Source organism: Protopterus annectens, chromosome 16.part0 (assembly GCF_019279795.1).
Source record: "Protopterus annectens isolate FY-2018-M chromosome 16.part0, PAN1.0, whole genome shotgun sequence".
Taxonomy (NCBI): domain Eukaryota; kingdom Metazoa; phylum Chordata; order Ceratodontiformes; family Protopteridae; genus Protopterus; species Protopterus annectens.
Genome location: NC_056750.1, coordinates 435,784,955 through 435,806,723, shown reverse-complemented (window position 1 = coordinate 435,806,723; position 21,769 = coordinate 435,784,955). Strand labels below are relative to the sequence as shown.

Below are 21,769 nucleotides of genomic sequence, written 5' to 3'. Positions count from 1 at the left end.
CAAAGCTTGCTGGTAAAAACTTCTCCATTGATCCAAATGGAAATGATAGATTGGCAGAAAGAAGCCCTCAAGCTAACCGGAAAAAAAAAAAACCCCAAAAACAAACAAATGCATACATCAGGAGTACCTTGAATCTGAACCAAAGACTGGTGTTTGGTGGATGAGAGGAGGGAGGAAGACCACCAGCAATAATGCAACAGTAGGGGAAAAAAAAAAAAAAATGGAAGAACTGCAAAGTGTGTTATTTCCATAAAATGCAATTGACACGAGAACTTGGCTTCTACAAGTAAATAAAGCATAGAATTCTGGATTATGATGGTGGTATGGGCATAATTCTCATGCTGTCAAAGTTAATAATGGACTAGATGTAACCAAGTAAATGTATATGCCACATTGTAATCTAATACAGTAGAGTATGCAGAAGTATTTTAAGTGTGAGATAGGGATCATGTCACAGATTGCAGTTTAAAGTACTTCTTCACTGCAATGTTATCTGGTATTTGTATTGTAAAAAGATAAAATGCTCGATATACACAATATGTCATGATCTTGGACTGCTGTGGAAGTACACTGATCATGTGTATATTAAAATTATGACAGTTTTCTAATGGTGTTACACGGGTAAAGTTGTAGAATGTTCTTGGTTTAAGCTGTAGACAAGGGTGAAAGAATGAGCAAACATTAACCCCCCCCCCCCCCCCATAAAGGACATGCATATCATTCTCCTCAAATGCTGGGAAGAGTAATTCACACATTACAAACTACTTTCCATCAGCAAATCTCTGCAGCTAGAGCCAGTTTGTCTACAGTTGCCAGCTATTATCCAATTACTGAACCACAGACCAACATTTTAAATTGAAACACCAATGAGAGAGAGACACAGAGAGAGAATTATCCAAATCAATTATCTGGACACAGCAATCCAAAGTTTTTGGGTAGGAAAAATCAAAGTCTGAATATGTAAACATTGTACGTATTCGCTCACGTGTGGTTTTTGATCTTTTAGCCAGCTTGTGTGTGAAAAATACTCCATTATCCATGGGATCTCTGAATTAAAGTGTATTCCCTGCATGGGAGAAAAAAAAAAATTTTAGAAGTTTTTTTATCCGGTTCAATATGTTTGATTATCTGAACAATCCTAGGTCCCAATTAGTTTGGATAATCAACTCTACTGTAGTACGTTTTATACTGGTGTGCTGAATAACAGTCCACAAAACTAAAAAGGGTAGCCAGTGTACTTTTAACTAAATTTTCAGCCTTAAGAAAAGCACACAAGGTTATTCATATCTTGGGGGGGACAGTACAAGAACAGATGGCTTTAGGAGCGCAGGAAACACAGGCTCCTTAAAGCACAGCATAATTAAACCAAACTTTCAGATAGAATATTTATTTGGAGCAACTGCCCCTACATGGAGAAATTTCCTTTTAAATATTATCCATGTACAGTGGATATAAAATTTACACACCCCTGTTAAAATGCCAGGCGTTTCCAAAAAAGGACCACAATAAATCATTTCCAAACTCTTCCCATCTTTAATGTGGCCTATAACCTGTAAAATTCAATTGAAAACAAATCTGTTAGGGGAAAAAAAAAAAAAAAAAAAAAAAAAGTACAATAAACTCATTGCACAAGTGTGCACACCCTTAAACTAATACTTTGTTGAAGCACCTTTTGGATTACAACATTCAATCTTCTTGGGTACACTCCTGCCAATTAGAGAAAAACTCAAATAAAAGCTCAGCTGTCCTAGTAAGATTTTCCTGACATTTACTCAATTGCCTGCTACAGCAAAAGCCATGGTTCACTGATGCTTTGTAAGCTAAGGGACTTAATTGCTGAAAGGCATCAGTCAGGAGAAGGGTACAAAACAAATTTCCACAGCACTGGATATACCATGGAACACACTGAAGACAGTCATCAAGAAGTGGAGAAAATATGGGACAACAGTGACACTGCAAAGAACTGGACATCCCTCCAAAATTGATGAAAAGACAAGAGGAAAACTGGTCAGGGAGGCTGCCAAGAGACCTACAGCAACACTGAAAGAGCTGCAGAAATTTCTGCAAGTACTGGTTGTGTTCTACATGCAACAACAATCTCCCGTATTCTCAATAGGTCTAGGCTGTGGGGTAGGGTTGCAAGATAGAAGCCTTTTCTTACACAGAAAAACATCCAGGCCCAGTTAAAATTTGCAAAACAATACATAGTCTCCTAAAAGCACATGGGGAAAGGTGTTATGGTCTGATGAGACCAAGGTTGAAATTTGTGGCCACAATTCCAAAGGGTATGTTTGGCACAAAAACTTTGCATCACCAAAAGAATACCATTCCCACAGTGAAGGATGATGGTATCAATATCATGCTTTGGGGTTGCTTTTCTTCATCTGGAACTGGGGCTTTAGTCAAGGTGGAAGGGAATTATGAACAGTTCTAAATGCCAGTCACTTTTGGCCCAAAACCTTCAGGCGTCTGCTAGAAAGCTGAAGATTAAAAGGAATTTCACCTTTCAGCATGGCATCCCAAGCATACATCCAAATTAACAAAAGAATGGCTTCACCAGAAGAAAGTTTTGGAATGGGCCAGCCAGAGCCCGGACCTAAATCCATTAGAAAATCTGTGGGGTGATCTGAAGAGGGCTGTGCACAAGAGATGCCCTCGCAATCGGACAGATTTGGAGCACTATTCAAGGAAGAGTGGGCAAATATTGCCCAGTCAAGATGTGCCATGCTGATAAGACTCCTACCCAAGAAGGATGAATACTGTAATTAAAATCAAAAGGTATGTCAACAAAGTATTAGTTTAAATGTTGTGCACACTTATGCAACCAGCTTACTGTACATTTTTTATATTTTTTCCCCCCAACAGATATTTCAATTGAATTGTTCAAGTTATAGGTCACATTAAAAGGTGGGAAAAGTTTTGAAATTATTTATTGTGGTCTTTTTTTTATATATCACAAAAACCTGGAATTTTAAACGGGGGTTGTGATAAACCAAGATGTTGGATGTTGCCAGCCCAGCTAGCTAGAATATATGTCACTTGAAAATATTAATATGATTTATACAGAAATGTGACACTGCTTGCCCAGCCAGATAATCCTCATCTCCAAAATGTAAGAAAACTATGTTCTGTACTGAGATTCAAGATTGTAACCACAGTGCACCCTGCTGGAAAAGGAGTAGAAGTGTGTAAACCATATGCCAATGCAAATGTTTTGATAGTAGAAGTTGGAATATACAGAGTTAACTTGTAAAACTCTAAGAAAATAAGTAAAGAGTTTTACTATGAGTTATAAAAGTTTAACTTATCTCAGCTAAGAGACAGGATGTCTAGGCTACGGGCTTCTTTCTATTGTCTGGAAAGAGGCAATTACAGGTTTCCAAGGTAATTGTTTTACAACTTACAGCTTGTGGCAAGCTTCTGCCAGAGGATTGCCAGCATCTGAGAGAAGTATTTTTAAGAGACGTTAAATTTTAAAGTTCCTGTTAGTCTGGGAACTTAGGCAGAGGTGACAAGAATTATGTAATCTGAGACGACGATTCAGCAGTAATGTGCATTATTAATTTAAGATCTATCTCAGAGAGAAAGTCAATGCATTTTGTTTTGGATCTGACATCACCTGCACCTTGCCTTGCTCTGAACGTTATTTAGAACATAGGAATATAGCAAGACTAGACATTTTCTGTATTCATGTGAGACTGTCCTACAATGCTGTTTTAAAGTATTTCCAGTGGTTGTGAACTGTATTCTCACTGTATTGAGTTAATGAGTATTGTCTTGAGCTTTTATTATTAAATATAATTAAACCTTTTAATTGTGGCTGATTTTGTATAGCGATATTTAAGCTCTTAAAGTACTTGCATTTGTATTTGGTGATGCTGTACAAGCCACTCCAATAGCCTTAAAGTCTTAGTCACACTTACCATTTGGATAATGGTAACATTACACAGTACAATTGGTCACACTTTGGAAAGGGCCTTATTAGTAGCTGATAAGTAATGGTTGGTGGCAGTGATTTCTACCTTAGTCTGGGCAAAAGGGGCATAGCTAGTGAACCTGTGCCAGCCTTAGCCCAAGAAAGCTGGACAGAGCTTAACATAATGGGGATACAAAGGCCCAAATAGGGACATATTTTAAACATTGTTCTTATAAACTTAGAAAGTTGCTAGAACAGGGTATGTAGTAAAATTAATTTTCAAAAGTGAAGTCTGAAACTCAAATGTAGGACATTTACTAATTTCAGTCCTCGGATCATCCCACCGATTTGCCAGAAAACCAAAAGTTTTATATAGAACAGAACGAATTTTTGAGGCAAAAATCTGGACAGTTGAGAATTATGATCACACTGAAAGCTGAAGTAATAGCTTTTTATCAAAACTGCTGCCTCATCTCCCATCATGGAATGCAAATGTCACTGCAGATATACGAGAGAGGCAGATAATTGAATTATATTAAGTGCATCGTACAAATAGCACTTTAACATGAGATGCACTTGGGTAGAAATGAACATGCAAAGTTGACAAAGGATCTCAGAATGGATATTCAGCAGAGTACAATGGACAAAGGGGGGGGGGGACTCAAAAAAGTTCATTTAACACAAAAGGGCTCAAAAGGTATTAAATTTCAAAATTCAGGCTTCTTCAAAATGTTTATAGAAAATGTTCAGGTCTATTATGCACCACTATTTGTTTAATATCACAAACATTACTATAATTCCCCAAATGTATATTAGTATGCACTACTATAGGATTTTCAATTTTACAATTTTTAACACCATCATTATGCTCTTGAGCTGACTTTGTCTAATCTATATACACACACATATGAGAAACCACACAAAAAAAACACCACATTACGTTATTACAATGAAAGTGATCATTGTAAGAAAATCTAATTTTAATCTAACTTATTTATATTAATGGTAACATTCATCTACATTACAACCTCACAATGAAAAAAGTTCCATGGGAATTAAGTTACTAATCTTAAAGACTTAAAATAAGCCACCATTTCTCCCCCTCCCCCAATATACTGCTAGAATAAGAACACACACACAAAGTAAACATCAATTACTTTGGTGGAACTCTTACTTCAGTATTAATACCATTCTCTATAACTTGTATCAGGATACTTTTAAACTCTTAGTATAACCTCCAAGACCGTATAAATACTTAATTCCAGCAAATAATTCACTCAAAGGTAAATAACCAATAGTACTCCTGAGATGACAGCTGCTTTCAAGCAAGTTGTAGGTTAGATGTCCTCAACATATACTTACTTTTTAGATACTGAAGTACAAGTTGAAGTCCAAAATCAGTTCGGAAATAGAAAAGTATAATAAAAATTCTTTACGATCACCTTTACAATTGAAATGCACATTTATCATTAAATAAGCTTTTTTGTAACAAAAGGTCTTCAAAGACTCATTGTCGAGTACAAATGCAGCAAGAATTTACATATTATTCAAGGTAAAACAGAGGGAGACTGGATAGAAACTGTTTCACAGGAGCATGTATGCTTAATGGAAAGTTTTGAGCTATTTCAGATCACATACCGTGACGGATAAAGATTAGAGGTAATCAAGTAAAAACGAGACACATCCTTTCCTATTACTTTTTCTTTAACAGAGGAATTTTAACTCCTTCAATTCAGCGGAGCTCATGAGGTCTGCACCAACTTCCAGAATCAAATGAGGTCCTCACATTTCAAACAAATGTTCATATCTCTGGAAACACAGGGGTTATGAAAGAAATGCCAAACTCTTTATAGTGCTAGTATTCTTTAGGTTCTAGGTCTTGAACACCAAATTTTATAAAAGTCACAGTAACTGTTACATTTGTAATATTTTATAAACAACTTACAATATCTCAGCAATCATTCAATTTACATATACTCTCAGCAGCATTTTATTCATCAAGCAGAGAGCTTTCATACAAGGCTAAGGACGTGTGTGTTATTTGGTTGAGATATTTAGAAAATTGTATCCATATAAATGAATATCATAAAAAAGTTATTTTACCTGCACTAGATAGAGGTCAATTATTAATGCAATCGAGTTTGCCATTGTAAGCTTTAAGATGAAATCCTTTAAAACCCTGTACGTAATATGGTTCTGGAATTACTGATGCAAATAAGCAATATTTGATGCCTAGAGGCGTCAGTAGGAGTTAACTACAGATGCACCTGGAGGCGTCACTCTAATACGAGTTAAAGACTGGATAGTAGAAAGGATTCAATAGTTTTAAAGGGAAGATAAGAATGTTTTCAGAAGGGCTAGCTAGGAAAATTAGATAAAATGAAAAAAGTGTGTATTTGTACTGTTTTTAAATTACCTATGGGAAATAGTTTAGAATAGTTCTGATAACTCCAGAGCACAGATATTAGCACAATGACTTCCAGAAATAGAAAAGGGTCCTGTCAAACTTTGGGATCCTAGGACAACCAGAGAGATATTTCATAAACTTTATGGAAAAAAATCTGTATAAAGCAGAAGAATGTGGAAATAAAAAGCATAAAATGGAAACATTTGAACTATGCCAAGGTTAAAAGATAGGAGAGAAGATAAAATGGTGATATATAAATAGGGAAGTCTCCAGTAACAAGTAATATTCCAGTGCATGGGAAGAAAGTAAATGTTTTTAAAAGAAGGATCTTGGAATAAAGCTGTGGTGACTATTACCCCAAAGAAGGCAAAAGATGCTTCAGACAGACCAATTTCAGCTCTGAGACAGGATTATGAAAAAAGTATTTTGTCTACTCTAGCCAAAGTGTTTCAAAAAAGATAGGAATGATCAAATGTGATTTTTATGGGGAGGAGAGAAATTAAAACAAATACAATGATCCGGAAGATTATGGATCGTTATGCACAGAAGAAATTCAACAAGTCATCTGGGATTTTGGGAGTAGGGCAATGATTGCATCCATCTTCCCCTATAGAATAATGAGGTTAATTAGGAAGCTATATGAAGGGTTAGAGGCAAGAATTAAAAGGTGGAGTTCCTCTGTGACAAGTTGTGTTTGAACGGAGGATCCAGGCAGTGGTATCCTCTTTTCCCTTTAGTAAAGTAAGTAGAAAGCAAATAAAAAAAGTGAATACAAAAAACAACATTTACTTGGAATTAGTATGGTAAGTTAACCATATTTGCAGACCATATTCTGCACTTGACAAATCCAGAAAAAAAAAAAAAAAAAAAAAAGAAGAAGACTACATCAGTGCTGTGGAAACTTGAGACAAATTTCATGTTTTGCCCCCCCCCCCATAAAAGAATGCAAGAGATACCAAAACCTGTACTACAGTGGCAAACCAGGTTCTCACACTTAACTTGCTTCAGCAATACATGTATTTATTGGAGCACAAGATGAAATACTTAGGGTCACCGATTAAAAAGGTTTTATTATGGGAGGTAAGGAACTGTGGGGGAAACAGAATGCAGAACTGAGAAGATGAAGCTCTTTACTACAGACATGGACGATAAAAAGTTACAAGCAGTGAAAATGTTTTCTAGTCTCTTAAAATATACCTGACCTGTTCTTACTAAATCAGTCAGAGGGGGGAAATTGTGGACCATAATAAAAAGAATTTGGGAGTGAAAGAGGGAAAGATTTTTGTGGGAGAGAGTTGTTTCTCACCATCAAAGTGGTTTAGACCACTAGATTTGAAGAGATATGTTAGAGACACAGTTATAACAGAAGCAAAAAATTATGAATCAAAAGTGGAAGTACTTGAAGGGGGGGGTTCACAAGCTAAACATACAATAGGAACTTTGTATGCTGGCCCTTAAGAACCACCAAATCGCCATACACATTAAGTAGCAGAAAGTATTAAGAACCATGTCAACATGAGAATGAAATATGTGATTTTTATCAACAGGGATTACTGCAGAGTATGGAACAGGGGGGCTAGAATGTATTTGAGGAAATTATTTAAGCAGCTAAGGCACTGGAAACAAACAGCTAGGGAAGGGAATCAGTGTAGCATGAGCCCAAGCAGGAATTTGGACTATAGGTTGGAGAATCCCTTCCCTACCATGGATTGCTAACTGTGTACAGGCAAACAGAAGAGGAAAGTAAGTAAAAAGACCAGCTCTGGGCGAGTTTTTAGGATGAGTCTAGAAAAGGAAGTTGCTGTTAAAGGGATAATTAATAGGGCATATTCAGAAAAGAAAAAGAAAGACTGGAAGATGAGAATGGAAAGGCAGTATACAAAAGGAACAGTGGGAAAACATTTATATAGCTCTCATATATGCAAAGCCTAGAAAGTCTAGGATTTTTGCAAGTGTTTGGGGTATAAAAATACAAACCAACTTCAGAGAAGCTTCCTAAATTAGGCTGTGAGAATTGAGGAGGAGGGTGTAACAAATTGGAAGTACTGGCAGAATTTAAAATTCCATACATAGTACTTTTGTCAAAAAAAAAAGTTTGGAGAAGCAAATTTTTGTAACCAAGGAAAGGGTTATTTTAAAGTTGAGATATAAAAGTAGAGTTGCCTAGACATATGGCAATACCACATTTAATGCTCATAAATCAGTCTAAACCAACTGCAAGTCTCAAATGACGTAACTTGACAAAATTTGAGGTAGAATCTTTGCAAAATAGAAGAAACAAAACTGCAAAAGAAATAAGTGGGATTTTGAGAGAACAGATATGCACAATGTTCAGAACAGGCAGGACTTGAAGCAATGTAGTGTTGGAATCTATGATAATTAATAGATGTACAATTCATGGAAAATGTACCCTTTTCTATTAAACGTCTACCCATGTTAGTACTAAATATATGGGAAATTAATAAAGGTGTTAAAAATTGTCCTGGGATTGTATACTGCCGAAGGTGTACATATGGCTCAACTAAGACACACAGTTATTTTATCTTCTGTAGTAGGTTTTCTTCCAGGAAAAATCTCAAGCAGTAACATGTTCAAGAGGGTAGATCAGGCCAAAAAGGCAGTCATAGCACTTGGTTTACAGGCTTTTGTCTAAAGTTGTGTTCCAATTAGTGAAGTGTTAACAGACCCAAGCACCTATGGCACAAATGCCCCCAGTGGAGAATTTTTAGTAAAAGTACCCACACACCCTGCTGTTTCCAGTGGGCAGGTTGGTGACCTAAAAGAGCACAACATAGTTGGCTATCAAATGGGAAATGCATGCTTTCGTCCATTAGATTCCTTATTAGGACTGAATGGAACAACTGTTGTAACTTCCTTAACTAGTGTAAGTGAACCGAAGAGACATTGTGGTTTGCATAAACTCTGTGCCTCTTTTTATTAATCCAAGAAAAGAGTACAAAAATGGTATTATCTTGTTTAAGCAAATGAGGGCTGGGCTTAGTTATGCAGTCTCCTAGTTCTTTAATGTCCTGAAGCATTGGGATTCTGCGAACAGATACAATAAAGAAAAATTAATTTCACAGATGGGAAGCGAAAAGGCTTTAAGAACAGAGTGTGGTGCTCAACATAAGGGGTTCTTAAAATCGTTCTGAATCTCTGCCTGCTTTGCAAAGGTCTGAACCACTCTTGTTATCCACACAACTGCCAGTGACAAGCAACGTGACAGCAGAATACCTTAATCTGACCAGGTAAGGGCGTGTAAAATGAAACTGCCAAAATATCCACAGAAATGGAGAGCCTCCTCAACTTATGGAGTACATCTGATAAGCAAAGAATTCATAATGTCTTAACTCACCTACTACACAACAAGTGTCAGGGAGGATGATTGAAGAGCTGGTCATTATCTGTCCTTATCTGCTGGGGACTTTTCCAAAGAGACACTTGTACATGCCAACAATGATGCAAGATTTATCTTTTGCCCCCCCCCCCCCCCCCCAAAAAAAAAAAAAAAAAAAAAAAACACTTAACTCAGATCAGTGTGTGTATACAGCTTTGAGAAGCTTTCTAGGGGCTTGCACAAGCGTATAAATACTGAGCACATTCGAGCCAGATTGCCATTGTGTAGTAAGTTAAAGTGTAAGTATGTATGTCTCTGCAGCGTCAGTTAAACCAATTTGTTTATATTTTATGTTGCTATTTTTATATGCTTTATTAAATAGAAACATCAAAGAACTACCCCCACCTCTTAATCATCTATACTACAGAAGGAGGAGTAACATGGTGTCAGAAGTGGAATGTCTAAAAAGGACATTGTGCCAGAAGGGGATCCAGATTATTCAGTTCAAGATAGAGAGGCACTCAGTTAACACTGGAGAAATACAAGGACTGAATCATCCCAACTGCACATATAGCTCACAAAACAGGTCAGAAACAAATTTCAGGTATTAAAAACTTGTTAAAGCAATTTCTTATTCCCAAAATATAAAATGAGGCATTCAGAACACTCTAAACGAATTTAAGTAACAAATATCTGATACTATGATGCATTAGAAATCTTTAAAATGACTACGGAAAATAAAGCCCGACTCACATAAAATGAATAAAATAAGGGAAATTGCATTTTTGCTAAACACTACAACTTCACGTTAATCTAAGCTATTCAAAGTTGTATGAAGTGTTCACATGTTTATGCAGTATTATGGTGGCAAAGATGGAGGAGTTAAAATACTTGGGATCAACAGTTCAGAGTAATGGTGTGTGTGGAAGAGAGGTGAAGAACAGCATACAGGCAAGGTGGAGAAAGTGTCAGGAGTGATTTTTGACATACTAGTACCAGTAAGAGTGAAAGGGGAAGGTCTACAAGAGGGTAGTGAGACCAGCTGTGTTATATGGGTTGGATACAGTGGCACTGAAAAAGGCAGGAATCAGAGCTGACGTGGCAGAGTTAAAGTTATACTGGGTGTGACTAGGGTGGAAAGGATTAGGAAGTATATTAGAGGGTCAGCCCAGGTTGGAAGGTTTGGAGACAAAACCAGAGAGGCAAGATTACATTGGTTTGGACATGTGCTGAGGAGGGCTGCAGAGTACATTGGGAAAAAGATGCCAAGGATGAAGCTGCCAGGTAACAGGAAAAGAGGAAGGCCCAAGATAAGGTTTATGGATGTGGCGAGAGAGGACATGCAGGTGGGTTGGTGTGACAGAGCAAGATGCAGAGGACAGGAAGAAATGGAAACAGATTATCCGCTGTGGTGACCCCTAACAGGAGCAGCCTAAAGAAGAAGACAGTACAGTAGTTATTTTTGCAAAATATAGCCATTGCAGAGCATATTTCTCAAAGTATTTTGCAGAGTTTATTGTGCAATTGAATGTTATTACAAGTGCTGGCTGTGTGCATGTTCACACAATTGCAAGGGCCATTTTTTCAGTGCGTTTGGGCATAATTTGTTGGCATAGCCGATGGATTTCGAAAACCAGCTCCACTGACAATACTGGAGTGTGTTTGAGCAAGAGTACGATGTTTTCATATAGGCTGCATTTTCTGATAAAGATGACCATACAAAAGCATTTATTCTCCTTAATTTAACTGGTTCAGAAGGCTTAGAACAGGAGAGTTCATTTGATTTGTATATACACACCTGCTGTCTGTGCAGGAGAGGGAAAAACAGTTTTATCAGCTGAATCAGGAGAGAACCCCAAGTACTTAAACGTAAAATTTAGAGGTATATGCTAATCCCCAAATGACTGACCGTTACAATGGAAAGGCTCTTATTTTACACAAGGAATAAAAATCCTGGTGAACTTTTGCCACATATATATAACTGATTTGAAAAAAAAAAAGGCTAAAAATGTGCAGATTTGGTGATTTAAGGGAGGAGTTGATGAAAGACAGACTTGTGTGTGGTATTAAGGATGAGGCCGCGAGAAAGATTTTGCTTCGTGAAAGTGACAACTTTGAAAAAGGCCATTGATATTGTTCAGATACGAGAGCTTACAGAAAAGCCCACAAATAGGCTTACAAATGAGAAATGCCTGCTTACAAATGAAAGTGGCCTTGGAAGATACTGCAGTAAAGCCAGTGCTTATAGTATGCAGCATATGGTTGAATGAAACAGGCCAAGTACATAGCTGCAAATGTAAACTTTGCAACACTAACTAGGAAACCCTGTAGCTTTCTAGCAAGCTCCAGTGCATGCTCTGGAAGCCACACAGTCTCATAAGAGTGAGTCAGCAAACTCAAAGCATGTGCCCCCACCCAGTTTCATAGCAAACTGTCGTAACTGTGGCGGAAGTCATGAACCTAAAAGGGAAAATGGTTTAGTGATTTTGGTCAGCAATGTCACAAGTGTAGTAAGTGGACTCATTTCAAAAGCTTTTGTAAAACAAAAAGGCACACATTCTTTTACTAAAAGGGAATATTCAAAGAAAGAACCAGGACACCAAACTTCCACAATGTTACAGAAAGAAAAACAAATACCTGCTCAGCACTGAAGCAGTGATACCACTTTATTCACAATAAAAACAATGGATAAAAACAACACGTGAAGTAAGGGCTTTCACCCCTTATAGGGCTTCTTCAGAGTCAATGTGTTAAACACATTCATCTTTCATTTCCTATGCATTAGTAACGGATATGTAGTCATTGATACCTGGACTTTTATGGGCATCTAATCTTATTTGCCATTAAACCTCTCTGATCTCTACTTGTAGCTTAGGATCACCTCCCCTCACATCAGCCCTCACTTTACCTATAATAAAAAACAGGAAATTCCTGCACCGTGTACTGTGCATGTATAGATAAAGTGAAGGTTGATGCGTGTTGTGTGTGTGTGTGGGGGGGGGGGGAGGTTACCCTAAGCTAGAAGGAGAGAGCAGAGAGACTGAATGGGAAATGAGATTAAATGCCCATAAAAGCGCAGGGATCAGTGACTACATATCAATTAAACGCATTCTAAAGAGAAGGGTAACAGTTATACAACTAACAATTAAGCCACCTAGTGATACAAATTGGATGTTACAACCTTTTAAAGATGTTCATTCTGTATGCACATGTTTTACTAATGTTTTTATTTATTACACTATGGTAAGAGTCGTACAGAGTCAGATTTTTTTTTCCATTACCCATCAGATGGATAGTAAATTTCATGTATATACTGTAGTTAAACAAGATTTTTAAGAAAGTATTTTTTTAGGGTGTGTTCTCAGGATATGATGTCATGCTGCATAGGAAATAAAAGATGAAAGTTTAACACATCGACTGAAGAAGCCCTATGTAAGGGGTGAAAGTGCTTAGTTCAAGTGTAGTCATTTTTATTGTGAATAAAGTGGTATCACTGCTTCATAGCTGAGCAGGTATTTGTTCTTCATTTTGCAATATTCAAAGAAACAAGCTGATCAATTAGAAAACTATGACCCTACTTTTTATGTTCATGATGCTTCAGTGCTTCATGAAAAACACTCAATTTCAGTAGATTTATAGGCAAAGAACGAAGTATTTTGCACTGTTCGGATAAGTGGGAGACCCATACAGCTCAAAGTTGAAAGTGCAATGTCATGTCTGCAGAAACATTTGCTAGCGTATGTGCCAAATCAAGCTTCTCACCAGCAAAGTGTACGAAGCTTGTTGCTTATAGTAGTGAAGAGCAACAAACTGAAGGCTTAGCAAGTACTTTCATGTTGCAAAGCTCGGAGAAGCTATGATTTCTTATTCTATGTGGTCAAAGGCATGTCCATTCATTATTAGGGCTCAGAGACAGTTTGAAAATGGAACTGCTTTCATTTAATAAGAAAGTCCATCATGTTAGTTTAAAAGACCATTGTTTTAAATTTCACCAGATACATTTTCTCTACCAATGCTGATCTTTTCGAAAACAAACTAAGAAAGCTTCCAGTTGTGTACTCCATGAAGTTAGACACAGATGTCAGCCCAGTTATCAGACCAGCCTGAAAGGTTCCAGTAACAATGCAGAACAGAGTCAAAGTAAAGGTAAATAAAATGGTGCAACAAGGTGTAGTTTTGTCCAGTAAATAAACCAACTGAATGGTTATCTTCCATGGTGGTAGCTCATAAGAAAAACTCAAATGTTTACCACTATTTAAAATAATTCACTGCTCACTGAATTGTCAGAAAATCCCCATATTTTATGAGAAGCAGACTAAAAATAGGAGCCAAAACTCTGGACAGTTGAGAGGTGTGCACATGAACATTTACTTTACATACTGATCTTTACTCTGTCCCTACCTCCGGACCCAGCAAGTGTTCTAGCCCTGCTCTCCTGAGAGATGGTGTGCCTGCCAACTACATACACAAGTTACTGTGCTCCCACCCTCAAGTGATAAAAACTAGCCTGGAGAAAACCCCTACCTGAACTAGTGTCATCTGAGCGGTGTGCCCTCTCTCTACAAGCATATAGTATGTCACTTTGTTAACATTTAACTTCTCTGCTGCAAGAAGTTTACTAAAATTACACTTGGACATGGCAAGCACACTACTTTCTCAGCACCCCCCCCCCCCATTTCTGAACTCACTCCTATCCCACTGTGCCATCTCCAATTGTCCCCATTTTTCCTTATCCAATTGCCACTTGGGTATAGATGCTTGTTAAAAATCCTTATACCGCCTGTTGCAAGTGCTCCATACCTTTTAACTCAGTCCTACAATTCGCTTCTCTACTTTGTATATATACATAGGTTGGTACTAAGCTATCAGCCCTAGGGCCTATACAAGCCTAGCCATAACAATTCCCTGGCTATTTCTTCCCACATTATTTACTTTCCTGGACCCCTGTTAAGTCTTCGTCCTTATTTTGATTTTGCGGGTTTTTCCGTTTTCTTAGGAAGTAGGACCGACTGGATATTGGGAAGCACTCCACCTTGTGCAATAGTGACACCTCCCAACAATTTATTCAGCTCTTCATCATTTCGGACAGCCAATTGCAGATGCCTAGGAATAATGCGATTTTTCTTATTATCTCGAGCTGCATTACCAGCCAACTCTAGAATTTCTGCAGTTAGATATTCAAGTACCGCTGAATAGACAGGTGCTCCAGCCCCGACCCGTTCAGCGTAATTGCCCTTTCTGAGCAGTCTGTGGACACGACCCACCGGGAACTGCAGTCCAGCTCGTGATGAACCAGTCTTAGTCTTTGCACGGGCCTTGCTGCCAGTCTTTCCACCATGTCCAGACATCGCGCTGATTAACACCTCCAAATATTACTCTTCAGGCAGACTCCTAGTTTCCAGATATTTTTATTTTTTTTTTTTTTTCGTTGCAAAGCTCTCAGCTTCCTGCAGCTCAGCCTGCTCCATTTGCTCACTAAACTCTGGCTCCTTCCACTCCCCTACCCCCATTCCCACATACCCCTTCATCAATTACCTTTATAGCCAACTGTACCCTTTCTCCATCCCCATCTAGCACCGGCCCCTCCTATCTACTTGGGTCCCCAGATCCCTTATTATGCCCAATTACCCCTCGCTTAGCTAGCCCTTCACTTAACCCCTCCTCTTTCCCTACACTCACACATTACAAATCACTTAACACTCAGATGCCTCCAAATCAATTGTTCAGATGCACTCACTTATTCCTACCACTAAAATGTTCTTACATTACCTGCTCATTCTTCCTCTTCTGCTTCTCTTACCTCTCCACCTCTCCACACATCATATACACTTGAACTTCTTCCCCTTCAACAACATCTATCTTTACAATTCATGCTGTTAGATACTTATCCTCATATACCCCCTCTCTCAAAACAAACCTCAACATCCCAACGATCAAACTCCTTCAATTCAACTCATTACATCCTAAAACTAAATTCAAACAAAATTGTCTTCACCTATTCAAGACTAGTTTACAACATCCCTGCAATACCTTACATCTTTCCAATGACCATCCAAATCCTGGACCCCACTCCAGTTCTCATTCATCCTTAAACTTGCCCTGCTACATCTCATTCGGACCGTACTTCCAAAATATTTGTCAATATATTCCATTAGTCCTCATAGCATAGTCAATAAAAGTAAGTGCATTTCACTCTTTGGTAGCGCAACACTCCAATAATTATAGGCTCATTGGTAAGTACTAGGCTATCTGCCTGAGGGTATTTATAAGCCTAACCAGAATGTGTTGGCTTTAGATGCCCCCTTAGATTACTTCCCTGTGCCTCTGTCCAGCAGAGCCACTGAAGTGATCCCCAGGGTAAACTTAGTTTCCCATCCACTCGTTCAAGGTTTCTTTTGAAGAGTGCTAGCGAGGAGCTCTGCCCAATATGGATTGGAATCTTGTTCCAAAGCATGGGGAAGTCTCTGGGACAGGAATCTATCCCTCCAGCACGTCCTATTTATCATTGTGGTGAGGTTTAGATCCCTAGAGTGTGTGTGGCTCGAGGGAATAAGGTTTTCTTTAGGTGGAGCATGTCCATCAATTCTGGGTTGGACATGGCCTTTTATGTCAGGCAGAGATCACCTCTGAGTAGGCGGTATGCAACAGAGTACAGCTGGAGTTTCTTCAGTCGAGCTGCATAGAGCATGTGTTTGAGGCCAGTGATCCTCTTGGTGAGGTACTTGTGGTCTTTCCAGCTGCTGCAGGGATCTTATAAGGTACATCCCAAATGGGGTGTTGTACTCTATAATGGGTCTGATGAGTGAGGAGTAGAGGGGCACAATGACCTCTTTTGATCTGGATGCAAATCCTTTTGTGATTAGGTGGGCCACAAAGAAGGATTTTCTAACCACATTGGCAATGTGATCAAAGGTGAGATTACCATCTACTTGGATCCCCAGATCCCTTAATACATCTAACATATTTAGGGAACTACCACCCATGTGGTAGTTTGTGGGTACTTTGTTTTTTCCAGAGGGGATGACTATTTAGTTTTTGGCATTTAGCTTGAGGCCATGATTTGACACCAGGTATTTGTCTCAGCAAGACCCTTTTGGAGGATGTCCAAGTCAGCCAAAGAGTCAATTATAACCCTTAGTTTGCAGTCATCTGCAAACTTGGTCAGCCATAGTCCTCCTGTGCTTGCCTGTACCGCAAGTATATGCTAAACAGGAGGGGTCCTAGAACTGAGCCCTGGGGAATGCCACGTGTAACCGGTTTAGAGATGGACCTAGATCCCGCAACTCTCACCATGTGGGTTCTGTCTGTGAGCTAGTTGGCAACCCATCTTGACATAGGGACTTATGTTTAGGCTGGTGAGCTTGTCTAGAATACCGGAATGGTGTCCAAGGCCTTTGCGAGGTCTAGGTAGGCCGTACCACCTTGCCCTCGTCTATAGCCTTGTTAATGGTCTCAAAGAAGTACCCCAGGTTTAAGAGGCATGATCTGCCCTTAAAAGCAGAACTGGGTAGGGTCCAGTATTTGGAGATTCCCAATGTCTCTGTTAGAGTTCCATGATGAGGTGCTCCACAGTCTTGCAGACCAAGCTAGTCAGGCTTATAGGACGATAGTTCCCGGGGTCTGTTGTAGCTCCACCTTTGTGGAGCGGAATAACCATTACTATGTGCCACTCTATGGGTACGTAGCCTGTGGACAGGCAGAGTTTAAACAGTGTGTTTAGGTGAGGGGTTAGTCTTTGAGCTCATGTAGGATGCAGCCTGGGACACTGTCTAGTCCCATTGATGCTGTGTTTTTGGCTTTGGAAAGGGCTGTTTTAACTAGAGTGCCTGATTTCAGGGATTCTACATTCTTCTGGTATGGTTATGGACCCTTTTGGGGGGGAGAGGGGAGTGAAGTTTGCACTGAACCTGTCTGTTTGAGATGTATGTTGGTTCAGTGTATTTTGTGCCATTCTGCACCAACTCTGAGCAGATCTGAGCATTGACACAGATTCTTGACATAGCTAAAGAACACTTTGTGGTTATCTTTGGAGTCCTTGGCAATTTTTCTTGCAAAGCTCGCCTTGGATGATTTTATGAGGGATCGTAGTTTCTTGCCGACATTGTTCGGGGATGTCTGCCCTTCTTGAGATTTTTCTCTTTTCTGTACTAGTTTCATCCTTCTATTGTATAGCAGGAGTCCACCAGACTGGTTTCCTTTTCTTGGAGGAGTGAGTCTTGGTTTTTCTTGGGATGGCACAATCTATGCATTCTTGTAGGTGCCCGTAGAATGCATTAGTAAAAGGATTTTGCAGCTTGGACAGAGTTCTCCTTCAGCATGGGGGGGTTTGAAACTTTCCACCTCAGTCTTAAGTAATGTGAAGTTTGCTTTTGAAAAGGTTTTTCACTGTGGTTTCCTTGTCCAGGGGTGGGGACGAAATGTGGATATCCAAAGTGATTTGTTTATGGTCAGATCTAACCAGCAAGGGGCTGACCTCTGGTGTGTAACACCAGTCGCCTATGTTGGTGATGACCAGGTCCAATATGTGGTCTCCTCTGGTGGGAGTATTGACCAGTTGAACCAGGGTGATTAAGAGTTTATAAATTCTAGGAAATGTTGGGCAAGGGAGTTAGTACTGGAGTAGCTCTCCCAGTCAATGTTTGGGTAATTGAATCACCCAATATTAGGGCATTTTGGTAGGACCTTTGTTTCCCAGTGTTTCCACAAACACAGAATGGGGGTCCTGGGACATGGTGGGCGATCTGTAGCAAGTTACAATTTGAATTGCAGTTTTGCCCATTGTTAGTTGCACTTGGATGATCTCTGAAGCATCATGCTGTGCCACTAACCTGGAGGTGTGGGCATCTTTGATGAATATGAACATGCCCCCACCTTTTGTATTTCGGTTTGGATTCTGTAGCCAAAATGTATGGTACGAGTTGTAGCCCAGTAGTGCTGGGGTGCTCTCTGGAGCCTTAAACCAGGTTTCTGTTACTGCACATATATCTATTTTCTCCATACTGAGGAGCACCTCAAGTGCATGCATTTTTGAGTTTTAGACTGCTGGCATTGAGTAGCATTACCCTCAGTTTTTTGTTACTTGTGCTATTTATGGTGGTGGGTTTGTCTTTTCAGCCTTGCCTAAAAAAGGCACTATGGGGGTGGCAAGAGCCTTGGCCAATATTCAAAAGCCTAAGGGAGACAGGTCCAAGCCATCACTAGCAAAGCAGTGTGGCTCGCCAAGGTCATCCCAGGCGGAGACACACTGGATCCCCTTTGAATGACACCAGAAACTAAACTTAGCCAATTGTTGAAATCAAGAATTTTTTTTATACCGTGGTATCATTCTTGGTGAGGGCAGGATGCTACTCAGGGTCAGGGTCATACCATCCTGGTCTACATGATCAGAGAGAGCTCTTCCATGTAGTCCAGGGAGGTATGGCTCAGGTCATTCACACCAACATAGACAATGACAGTCATATGTGTACTTGTTCTTGAGTTACCCAAGTGCTTGTGTTATGTGGTGGATCCTGGCACCCAACAGGCAGCTAACAGTAACCTTCTCCTTATTCAGCCTAGTGAGTGGGATGTCAGTGCCCCCAACTATAGAGTCACCTATTACCAATATGTTGGGTTTGTTATTTTGCCTTAAGGACTGTGATTGTATGGCACACTGGTTTTGTGATGCGTTTCATGGTTTGTGTTGGGGGGGGGGTGGAGGTTGCTTGGATGTTGGCGTTGGAGATCTCCGTTTTGCAGATTTTTATTTAGAGCCTCAGAGTATGTTTTCATGTGGTAGTATGATGCAAATATTTCCCTTCTCCTCTTGATGGTCTGATCCAGTCTTGGGATGAGAGAGCTTAACCTCCAGTTTGTCTGTATAATTGCATCTCTCACATATATTCATGTTTGGTGGTAAGAGGAGAGGGTTGTCTGTGTACATGAGGCAGTTGCAACATTGCTTCAAAACGCCCAGATTCACCAGCTGGACTGGAGAGTACACCTGAAACTGCCCTTTGGACATGCCTGGATAGGTACAATGAACTGTTTTACTGGATGGCTGGTAAGGCCGAATAGAGAGCCTTGTCCTTCTGTACAGTACAGGAGGGTCTAGTGCTAGGGTTTATAAGTGCTTGCTATGAGTTTTGAGCAAGTGCCGGGCTGAGAAATGAATGGCTTGAGTGCTTAAGTTGAATGTTTGTCTAGTTCCAAGGGAAAAATTGAAGAGGAGACTTTGTGGAGCTGGGAATAGTTTTACCATAGCTAACCGGCACTGCCCGGCATGCAAAACCAGGCAAATGTGGTATTTATAAACTATATCCGAAACTTGGATTAAACCACATATACAGGTGATAAAAAAAGAATAAGTGTACACACCCTTGTTGAAATGCCAGGTTTTTGAGATAAAAAAAGACCACAGTAAAACATTTCAGAACTTGCCACCTTTAATGAGACCTATAACATGTACAATAAACTGGTTGCATAAGTGTGCACACCCTTAAACAAATACGTTGTTGAAGCACCTTTTGATTTAATTATAGCATTCAGTCTTCTTGGGTACACACCTGCCATCAATTAAAGAGACTCCGATTAACTAAGTTCAGCTGTCCTAGTAGGATTTTCTTGACATTTACTCAGTTGCCTGCTACAGCAAAAGCCATGGTTCGCTGAGAGCTTGCAAAGCAAAGGGATCTCCTTGTTGAAAGGCATCAGTCAGAAGGGTACAAAAATATTTCCACAGCACTGGATATACCATGGAACACAGTGAAGACAGTCATCAAAAAGTAGAGAAAATATGGGACAATGATGTTGCAAAGAACTGGACGTCCTTCCAAAATTGATGAAAAGACTAGATGAAAACTGGTCAGGGAGGCTACCAAGAGACTTACAGCAACACTGAAGGAGCTGCAGGAATTTCTGGCAAGTACTGGTTGTGTACAACATGTGTCAATCGCCTGTATTCTCCACGTCTGGACTATGGTGTAGGGTTGCAAAACAGAAGCCTTTTCTTACACAGAAAAACATCCAGGCCTGGCTAAAATTTGCAAAACAATACATAAAGTCTCCCAAAAGCATGTGGGAAAATGGGTTATGATCTGATGAGACCAAGTTTTTGGCCACAATTCCAAAAGGTACATTTGTCGCAAAAACATTTCTCACCAAAAGAACACCATTCCCATGGTAAAGCATGGTGGTGGAATTATCATGCTTTGGGGTTGCTTTTCTAAAGATGGAACTGGGGCTTTAATCAAGGTGGAGAGAATTATGAAGCGTTACAAATTCCAGTCACTTTTGGCCCAAAACCTTTAGGCATCTGCTAGAAAGTTAAAGATGAAGAAGAATTTTACCTTTATACCAGACAATGACCCCAAGCCTACAACCAAATCAACAAAATAATAATTTACTTCTAGTGAAGCCAAAGTTTTGGAATGGCCCAGACTTAAATCCATTAGAAAATCTGTGGGGTGACCTGAAGAGAGCTGTGCACAAGATATGCCCTTGCAATCTGACATTTGGAGCGCTTTTGCAAGGAAGAGTGGGCAAATATTGCCAAGGCAAGATGTGCCATGCCAACAGACTCCTACCCAAGAAGACTGAATGCCATCATTAAATCAAAAGGTGCTTCAACAAAGTAATAGTTTAAGGGTATGCACACTCATGCAACCAGCTTATTGTACATTTTTTTTATATATATTTTTTTTCCCCCAACAGATTTTTCAATTGAATTGTTCAAGTTTTAGGTCACATTAAAAAGGTGGCAAAAGTTATAAAATAATTTGTGGGGTCACTTTTTTATATAAAAAAAATAGCATTTTTACAGGGGTGTATACACGGTTTATATCCAGTGTACATGACCTGTCTGAACAAATACTATGGTGCCAACTTGAATACAAAGTGTTAAGCTTTGTACACAGATGCTTCAATGCTATTGTCTGTTTCTAGATTCTTGCCTTCATACCATGCAAGTTTGTTCCGATTAGATTACTAATCTATTATCTACACTAGAGAAAAATGCTTATACAAAAGTACTAGTTATGATTTTGTTGCTCAGTTGTGCATGCCCAGAATGCATATTTAGGGGAGCCACAAGTCACCCCTTCACAAACCTATCCTTGTTATGTTCTGGCAG

At 39.4% G+C, this 21,769-nt stretch overlaps 2 protein-coding genes across 2 annotated transcripts in view; both read right to left on the bottom strand.

Annotated features, from left to right (window-relative positions):
• The window catches only part of LOC122790606 (kinesin-like protein KIF14), a 1,004,205-nt gene that overhangs the window by 959,480 nt on the left and 22,956 nt on the right, over positions 1-21,769 (bottom strand). The gene's annotated exons all lie outside the window — the stretch shown is intronic.
• LOC122790294 (histone H2A-like) lies at positions 14,622-15,008 on the bottom strand. Its single transcript, XM_044057798.1, has one exon. It carries the CDS (start codon positions 15,006-15,008, stop codon positions 14,622-14,624), a length of 387 nt encoding a protein of 128 aa, XP_043913733.1.